The sequence below is a fragment of the Durio zibethinus genome, chromosome 7 (genome assembly GCF_047325235.1).
Source record: "Durio zibethinus cultivar Kanyao isolate XHJ-2024 chromosome 7, ASM4732523v1, whole genome shotgun sequence".
Classification (NCBI taxonomy): Eukaryota; Viridiplantae; Streptophyta; class Magnoliopsida; order Malvales; family Malvaceae; genus Durio; species Durio zibethinus.
Window position 1 is genome coordinate 28,389,329 of NC_143168.1, and position 9,799 is coordinate 28,399,127.

Consider the following 9,799-nt stretch of genomic DNA (forward strand, 5'->3'; position numbering starts at 1 on the left):
ATATGATAAACGTGAGTAATATTATATATTTATTATTTCATATATATATTAATAAACAATCCATATGAAAAGAAAAAAAAAAATACTTACTTACGATATTTTGCTCTCCAACTTAAACAAAACTGTTTATATTGTGTAAATACTTTTACCTTTTGTTTTTAGATTTCTTTTTTTTTTTTTTTGCTGGAGACATAATCTTCTTTTTTTTTTACAAAAAAAACAAAAATCAAATAACAAAAACAAAGCTAAGCAAAAGCATGAGCTTTAGTGATCGATTATCCTAAAATTTTAAATTATTAAAAAACAAAGTGCTCAACTTGTTTTTTTTTTTTTAATTTTAAGACATTCTATTAATTATAAATTGCATGACCGAATAATAGATTAAATACATATTCAAGGGTCGAAAAAACAAATGATTTTAAATAAAAAATAAAAAAATAAAAATTAGTAATACTAAAAAGAAAAAAATCAATTTATATTAATATAAAATTTTATATTTAATATTTTTTCATTTATTAATTTTAAAATATTCGATTAATAAAATTAATTTTTAATTTATATCTTTCATTTATAAAATTTATTAAAATCAATTATTAAAAAAATATAAATCTAAAAAATTTTGTACTTTTCATATGAGTTGATCCTCTTCCCTTACAAGAATTATATTATTAAATAATAAAAGAAAGAGAGACGAAACCTGGGAGGCTTGTTAAGTCCAAAAGGAATGAATGTGATTAAGGCATGGCCGCGTGTTGTTTCCCGTGAATCGCTTTTATAAATCATCCACCCTCCTCTCCTCCCAACTGAATCCCTTCCCTCCTCTCCCTTTCTCTCTCTACCTTCTCGCTCTCCCTCCTCCCAAACGATAAATAAAAGCACTTTCTTTTCTCTTCTTCTCTTTTTCCTCTCATTTTCTTCTGGCTCCTCTGCAATCACTCCAAAGTTTCCAACTTTCGATGGCCTCTTTGATACCAAACCTCGAACCCAACCCTGACACGTCACCAGAGTTTCAACGGAAGAAACGGAGGAAAACGGAAAAAAGGCCAGGTTCTTTTGACCGCAACCAAGGCAACCAAAGAATCAAGCGATGGCAAACCGAACGAGAGCAACAGATCTACTCCACCAAGCTTATCGAAGCTCTCCGTCGTTCTCGTCGGAACTCCTCTTCGGCTGCCGGCAAGGAAGTTCGTGGCACTGCGGACAGAGTCCTCGCCATCTCGGCCAAGGGAACGACGCGCTGGAGCAGAGCGATTCTTACCAGTGGACTCAGTGCCGGCGCCAAGATGAGGAAACATAAGAAAGCGAACATCAACGCCAATAGAAGGTTGAGGAAGCCTAAGATTAACAAAGAAAAGAGAAAATTGCCGGTCTTCAAGAGGAAGTTGATGGTTTTGGGACGTCTTGTCCCCGGTTGCCGGAAACTATCTTTCTCGAACCTTCTGGAAGAAACTAGTGATTACATAGCGGCTTTAGAGATGCAAGTTCGAGCCATGACGGCTATTACCGAGTATCTCGCCGGCAGCAGTGGCGGTGAATTGCAGCCGCCGGCTGATCGGCTTGGCTCTAACGTCAACTCGTAGAAAAAAATCCGTAAAAAGGTGTTTATTAGTATTTTTTTTTTTTTGGAAACTTTGTTTTTTAGTGAAATTTTTAAATTTGTGTATTTTATTGTATACATGACTTTTTCTTCTTCTTCTTTGTGCTCTCTCTCTTTTTCTTTTGTTATTAAATATTCTTTTGCTTCATTGCTTTGTTAAGCATCATTTAATTAATTAATTAATTAATTAATTAATGAAATAGAAGATGCCGGCTAGTGTTTAATTCCATCAGACAAAAGTTTTTTACATGCTAATTAGATTACTTAATTAAAACCCAATCAATGGAGCATTTTTGTAACGAATGTTAAAGTAAATTTTTAGTTAAAAATTGTTGTAATTATAAACAAGAGTTTAATTAATTTGTACTATTTGAATTTAGCTTTATTCAATTAAATTTTAGAGTCCATGTCTGAATGTGACAGAGTTATGTCACATAGTCACACTCAATGGTATTATTCATGTCAACTAAATAAATAAGATTTCAATTTGAAAAAAAAAATGGAAGATTGGGGATTTAATACTTTGTAGAAGAGCAAAGTGGAGTAACAGAAATGAAAGAAAATGCAAGTCATTTCAAGCTAATAAAAGTTTTCTTTGATACCTAATTAATCACGTCTTTGGCACTTATATTTGGTTTAATTATATGGAATAAGCAAAAGGAAAATTAAATTTGTGTCGGCAAAAGGGTCAGGCGAATGTAGATTTTGGTAATCCAATAGTCTAGTTTGCGACAAAGATTGTCACATGTTACTTTGAATGTAAGAGATATTTGTAAGCCCAAAACAGTAGAAAATCAATAAGAAAATTATGTGTTGTAATTGCATAGCATAGGCCAAATTGGGGGGGGGGGGGTGTTTATGAGCAAAACAGGGTCACAACATGTGCCATTGATGAAGCAAGCCTTCGCAGCACATGTGCTTCCATGGCCCTACATTTTCAAGTGCATCCACCTCCTAGACCCACCCTTCAAATGGCTTGCATGTGCCACGTGAACACCCTTAAAAAAAAAAAAAGAAAGAAAGACTTCAAAACTTCACATGGCCATTTAAGAAATGAAAGATTTGCCCATCTTTATTTGTTTTTTTTTTTTAACAGAGCCAAAAGCTAGAAAAAAAGAAGAAGCAAGCTTTAACTTTAGAATTGAAATTGCATTGCATTCCTTTCAAATTTGCATCCACAATTCCACAATGTTCTAAAACAAGGTTTGAATTGAACTTAATAAAATGAAGGGTTACCCACCAATGAGTGCCATTTTTCCCATTTAAGGGCTAACACGTGCGGTAACATGAAAGCCAAGCTGCCTGTTTGATTGAGGGATTGAGACACTATCAAGAGAAGTTTTTGGCCTTTTCGAGAGAGCCCCCCAATTGCAATCTGGTCATATAAGGTGGTTAAAAATCAAGGACCATTTTGCTTTGTTCTTTTGTGGGATTTTGTACATTTCTTTTGTCCAACAAATCACAATATCTTTTACGCTTTAATTGGCTCATGCTTTAACCATTTTTTCACATGCAACCATGTGCCTTCATTAAACAACAATGTGAATGCATGCAACCTTGTCCAATCTTACTTTTTCTTTCTCTAACTTACATTTGTCTTAAACAATTATCTCAAGTAATCGGTGCCAATTACTTTAATAATTACTATCTTTTCCCCTCACCACAAAAAAAAAAAAAAGTTTCAAACTAATTATAGGACATTTTCTCAATGGTCAAATAGAGATCCTTAAATCACTATATACTTTTCATGTTTATGTGGTAAAATGGAGATCAATATTTTACGTTTGAATCTTACTTTATACTTAATGATTTTCTTTTCGAGGAAGTTGCGTGCCAAGTTCTCTCCAATTCCAGATTGATTGATTTATTTGTTGAATTTTCTTTTTCTACTATATATATATATATATTCGAGTATTGAATTTTACTTATTAAAATTAAGAATTTAGTATTTTATTAATAGATTATACGGTTATTAATATTTTTCAAATCAATTTATCTTTTATGAATAAAAAATATTGTTCTTAGCATCAAGAAATGCAAGAAATTCAGTAGTAAATAAAAAATAAGTATCCATGATAGAAAAAAAGGATGAAAAAGAAGCATCAATAATACATTACATACTAAGATTATCTTATTGTAGGAACCCTAACCCTAAACCACATAAAATAGCAATATAACAAGTTGCTATGAAGGTTCTCTTATTGTAGAAAACTATGCATAAACTTTAGGTCAGCAGTCCTAATTTTTCATAAATCTAGAACAAAAAAAAAAAAGGAGTAAGTTGGGCAGACCAAAACAAGGGAAAAAAAATTAAAAAAAGAAAAGTGTTTGAATTAGGTAAAAGGGACAGTGAGCAGCCAGGCCACGCATGCATTTACATTAACATGGACTGAAAACAGCTAGTTTAGTTCACAAAAAGAAAATGATGCCCCTTGATCCCTTCCTTGTTGAGGTATGAGGAAGAGATCGAGTTTGTCCAACATTACCTTTATTGAGGTGATTTTCTATTCACCAGATATTGGGATGCAACCTGACCTCAGTCAATGGAGCCCTAAACTTCTTTTCTCCAATTGGCTAAAACTTAAAATGTTAGCTTTGGGTTTTTATTTTTTCTTCAAGCTGTTGATATGTGGGTGCACATGATACTGACCTAACTTGCATGGGAGCCTGACGAGGCCCACTAGTTTGCAGGTGACCATATTTAATGTCATAGTTATTTTCTGATCTTACCATGGAGTGTTAATTTCTTGTTCTTGGTTTCCATATCTGATGTCAAAATTGAAACTGTCCTTTTACCTTTAAGACTCCCCATCAATGGTCTCTACCACATTGAATTCCAAAATTAAATTGGAATTGATGTTTGATGTTTTACAATGTTCTAATCATAGCCTCACATGTATATGGAAATCAATAAATAGATTAAAAACTTGAGTTCTTCAAATATTGATACTAATCAAAACTCTTTGTCATAAATTTTGAATAGAGTTTGATGATAATTACATGAATGCATATATACATGAATGTAAGTCGTCATTGGGTTGAAAACGTTGTGATTAGCAGATGCTGAAATTTGGTTCCAATATTTCATCATAATAACTCATAAATGATAGATGATAGATGAATGATGACAGCACTTGATAGATCTCGAAATAAAATCAAATTCGATCCAATCCAATATAATCTGAACAAAACAAATGAACAAAGGGCTGGAAGTGAGACCAGGTGGCCAGAGAAATTTCATTATCTGACTGGTTGTTTTCCCTGTTATAAGTTCTGACACGTGTTCCAGCGTGGCATGCCTCATCTCACTTTCTTGGTGGTACCTGATTTTGACATACATTGTTTACTCCATGCATGTCTCACCCACTGTCATGTTGGCAACCAAATGATGATGCTTCATTGGATCAACCAGCCTATATTCTAGTTCTAGCACTGCATTATTCTCCAGGAATGGCAGCCAATCACAGCCATCATTTAATCCTTCTTATTATCACTATTATGCATCCAGTTAACAAAGCCTACAGACGAATTGATTAAGGATAGTTAATTACAAATTTCTGTTCTCCTTAAATCTCAGTTTAATCGGTTGGCTAACATTTTTTTGTTAATATTCAAAATTAATCTCACAAAAAATCAAAAAGTTTAAGGGTAATTAAATCCAAAATATATCATATTTATAAGATCTTGAATATTTGAGTTTTATTTATAGAAAATATAGTATATAAATTAGAAAAAAGCTTCACTAATAGCAAAGTTTTTTTGGTTGAGTGGCTTCATTCACTAACTTTCATCACATAATTGGGCTTGGATTAGCCTTGAAACACAACTTGCTTCAACCAAATTCCTTGCTCAATCTTGACTTAATCATGGGCAGAGTTTTAATAAACGAGAAAGCAGTAATGGACAAAACAAGGAATCGCTTTTGAGTTGTCAAAAGGTCCAGCCACCTTAGGGATTAGGGACGGAGGCCCCATCAAAAGAGGGACACATAGGGTTGGGGAGGCAAAAAGCAAAGGGAAGAGGACAAAATGTATGTCAAACAGGAAGGGCGGAAGGGGTTTCTTGGCTGTTTGCCCCACATGTGGAGTCAAGGGTGTGGTGCTGTGCGGCCCCATAAATGACACTCGTGGCCTCACACTTCTAGGCAGACAATGCCCTAAATTATGATTCCTTGTCTTGTGACAAAAAGTTTGACCCTCAAGTCTCGACGTCTTTGCATCTGTTGGGTTCCCATTGGGACATTTCCCACACACGTGGATTCTTGGTGGCTTGGATTATGATCCTTGTGCAGAAGCTTCAAGTTTTGACCACCTTTTTGTTTTTTTTTCTTTCGTATAGGATAAGGGCTCTGGATAAATCAGCCTCCTTGCATAACGTTAATTTTCCCTGTTTTCGTTGTTCATTTTTTTCCAAATGGTCATGCATCATCGGATTAGAATGTTCAATACCTGATTAGAACCCAAATATTACAACAAGGAGGATTACTTTCAGAACCAAAATGGGGAATGGGGAGAGCTAGATATGGGTCAGAGCAATAATTTAAATTACTTGCAATTCTTGGGCTTTGTTGCAAGACAGGCTTTAGAGTTGGGCCAGCACCGAGTACTCCTTTTGAAGTCGTGAGTTTGGTGCAGTAATAGTATATGTTAGGAATATTAAGGGCCCGGCATGATATCAGTTACCCATTGGCAGTCTCTTTTCTCTATTTATCTGCAGTGTCTTTCTCTATTCATGCATGAGCAAGGAAAGTTGGCTAACAATAAATTGATCTTCATTCTCCAAATTCCTCTCTTAGAATATCCCAAGACTTAGTGTTCAAGTGTCTACAGGTTCATCATTTTACATTGAGAAAACGCAAAAAAATAAAAACAAAACAAAACAAAAATTCATTGTCTCCATATCAATTCACATTGTAATGTACTTTGTATTTATGGTTAAAAAAAACATTACTAAGAAGTGAAAATAATCATGGTTAAAAAAAACATTACTAAGAAGTGAAAATAATCATACTTTAGTAATGATAAGATTGCGGTAACAAATTCTAAAAATATCACGTTTAGCCAAATTCTCTTCTGGCTCTACTGGTCTCTCTTTTTCTCTCCCTCTGATCCCTCTCTCGTTCTCTCCCAAAGGTACATACCAATTCATATGATTTTGTTAGGTACCATTGTTTGCTTGCTTTAAAAAAAAAAGTACGTAAATTAAGTTAATGATTACATTTGATCCTCAATCCTGTGCATGCATCTATTTACTTAGCTGCTTTGATCATTTGATCCTCTGATTTTTTTTTTCTTTTGGTTTTCCTATGCTTTCTTCAGGGCAAAAGGGAGGGGCAGGTTCATGATGACAGGGTATGCAATAGTTTTGTAGAATTATGTTCATGAAAATTGTTACTATGCATAATGATGAGAATTTAATACCCTTTTCTCTGTTGAAGATAATTTTGGATCTTGAGATCATACAAGGGCTCTTCACCTTCATTAATTATGATAAGCTTTATATATAAAATAGAAAATATGATTTCTCTTGTGATATATATTTGATGCTTCTTGGCAGGAATGTCTTAGAAAATCAAGACCGACCTTTTATCTATCTGATGGATTGAGGTTTAATCTGAAAAGTAATTATAGCAGGTAGTATTTGATGGGCAAAATTGAAAATATTGAACACTTTTTCTTGAAAAATTGTATAGCATATGCAAGAGAAAGTGATTGAACATATATATCATGCTTCATGATATTAGAGAACGGGATTTGACTACATTTCGGCATGTTGAAATGGATAACATAGATTCAAGGGAAAGCGATTTAGTTGTTGATTTGGAAAGTGGTGACACCACGAGCGACGAAAATGAAATCAAGGTACATGATGTTAGACATCTTTCGAACCAAGGAATTATGGATGGGGATGATGATGAGGTTGCATTTCAAAATGAATCAGTAATGAGAGGTGAAGGATTGAATAATAATAGAACCAAGAAATCATTCATTTCAGGTGAGGGTGTAAAGATGATTAATGTGGGGGATGATCATGTGAGAGAAAAAAGGACAAAGAAGGGCGCTAAGAAACCTCCTAAACCACCGCGGCCTCCTGGTGGCCCGTCGTTGAATGAAGCTGATATCAAGTTGGTTAGAGAAATTTCTCAGCTTTCAAGGTTGAGGCATGCAAGGTATGAAAGAATCAAGGCTTTAAAGAAAATGAGAGCTGATAAGGCGTCTTCATCAAAGACTAATGTTTTTGCAATGATCATCACAATTCTCTTCATCTGTGTCATAATCTTCCAAGGTACCAAGATTAATTGCCACCCCAGGAGTAGTTTGCATGTTCTAAATTGTTTATCAGTTTCTCTCTGCGCTTATGCCATCAATGAAACAATATGGCTTTCAACAATTTAACATGCTAGTTAATACTTAATCATCTCTTCAACAAATAGATTACTGCAAACAATAAAACTCCATTGAGTCCCTTTTAACCAGATAACTTTTTCTCTTGTTTATTGAAATCATATTTGATTATATTTGGTTTCTTGTTTTTCCCCATTAGACTTTTCAAGTTCATATGTGGTGATAAAAATTGTTTTTTTTTTTTTTTTTTTTCTACTTTTTAGGTGTCTTGGGTTCTCATGTATGATGCTGATCGGATTGTTATTCTTCAAATTGCACAATATACACCAAGGTGTCTGTACTTCACCAACATCACCTATTACCTTTTCCTTAATCTGTCATGTTCTTAAATTCTTTTCCCAGGTACGGTGCTTATTTTGATGAAATTGGTTTGTTTTCATCTCTTCAGCATTATAACTTGGATTTCTTGCTCCGCTTGGGCTGCAAGTATATATCCAGTTAAAGATGGATTTATATCTGTTCTTGTAGGCTGAAGGGAACTGCTTCCAAATATGTAGTTCAAATTTTGCAAAATTACTGAATGTGATGCAGACAGACATGGTTTCTTCAGTCTAATTACTCTTGTTGTTAAGGAAACTTTACAGTAAGTTTCAGGTTTGATAATGAATGAAAATTCTTGGCAATGGGATATTACAAAGGTCGTGGATATATAGTTGAAATGAAGAAGTCCATAAAGCATTCGAATGAGTGGCCGACGATAGTCAACATTGCAAACTGCTATTCTATATCCAGAAATTTATTTGTAACCCTTATTGTTTGCAATTCTAAGCCCACATTCATGTGTTAACAAAAAGTGAAAGAATAATAATAAATAAATAAATGAACAACAATGGATTAATCCTCAAAAAACACAAGTTTTTTTCAATGAGTTGGCACATTTTTTATAACATAAATACGATTATACAGACCCTGCAAAATCCAAACCCTTTTAACTCCAATCCATTCCATTTCTTCTTATTGTATAAATTCAGGTTCATGTTTTAGGCAACTTTAGAAGCCAATTACAAGTCAAATTGCTTAACTTACTATTTTCTTTCGTGGAAAAAAAATTTTAAATCTATAGTTGTCACAATCACATGACAAACTCTACTAATGCCTTAAATTAAGGAGAAATTTAAGAAAAAGCCAGCCAAAACTTTTTTGAAAAAAAAAAAAGAAGAAAGGCTTTCTTTGATTTTTCTTTGACAATGAAAACCAAAAAAGAAGGATTGTAATTACGTTGGAATCACGTTGGCAAAAGAAAAAGTTTTTTCATTCATCACTATTGAAATCACGTTGTAATTCAATTTAATAATGTAAAATATGACATGATGATCTAATATAAATATAATAAAAATTAAATAAAAAATAATATAATTTATAATTTTAATAATAATTATTATAAATTTAATAAAAATAAAATAATACATAATTTTTATATAAAAATACAATATAATTATATAAATTTTAGTATTAGAATAGATGAATCTTGAAATTAAAATAATGCATAATTTTTATATAAAAATACAATATAAATATATAAATTTTAGTATTAGAATAGATGAATCTTGAAATCTGATTATAGTTACTAAGAAACATACACATTAATTCCAAATCAGCTGATGTGTCCACACTCTATTAACTTATCTATTACAAAAATTAAAAAAAAAAAAAAGAAGACAAAAATTACCAACATACTCCACGTGCGCCGAACTCAAAGTCACGTTGTCATCTACTAACACGGCTTACCTCGAGGCCTCCGCCTGCGCCACGTTGCAGCCCAACACCCAACTTCAGATGACGTCAAATCCCGACAACG

At 33.2% G+C, this 9,799-nt stretch overlaps 1 protein-coding gene and 1 pseudogene across 3 annotated transcripts; both read left to right on the forward strand.

Moving 5' to 3' along the window:
- The first annotated feature begins 667 nt into the window (after positions 1 to 667).
- On the forward strand, positions 668 to 1,745 carry LOC111277966 (transcription factor bHLH149 pseudogene; annotated as a pseudogene). Its single transcript, XR_016343771.1, has one exon. The product of XR_016343771.1 is annotated as a transcription factor bHLH149 pseudogene (transcript).
- A 4,859-nt stretch (positions 1,746 to 6,604) lies between these two features.
- On the forward strand, positions 6,605 to 9,500 carry LOC149518300 (uncharacterized). 2 transcript variants are annotated; one of them, XM_089764245.1, is made up of 4 exons: positions 6,605 to 6,729; positions 6,916 to 6,948; positions 7,154 to 7,882; positions 8,205 to 9,500. In XM_089764245.1, exons 3-4 carry the CDS (start codon positions 7,324 to 7,326, stop codon positions 8,225 to 8,227), a joined length of 582 nt encoding a protein of 193 aa, XP_089620371.1. In that variant the 5' UTR covers positions 6,605 to 6,729; positions 6,916 to 6,948; positions 7,154 to 7,323; the 3' UTR covers positions 8,228 to 9,500. The 2 variants fall into 2 exon arrangements, with proteins under 2 accessions (XP_089620371.1, XP_089620370.1); XM_089764244.1 differs by having other exon boundaries at positions 7,154 to 9,500.
- The last annotated feature ends 299 nt before the right edge of the window (positions 9,501 to 9,799 follow it).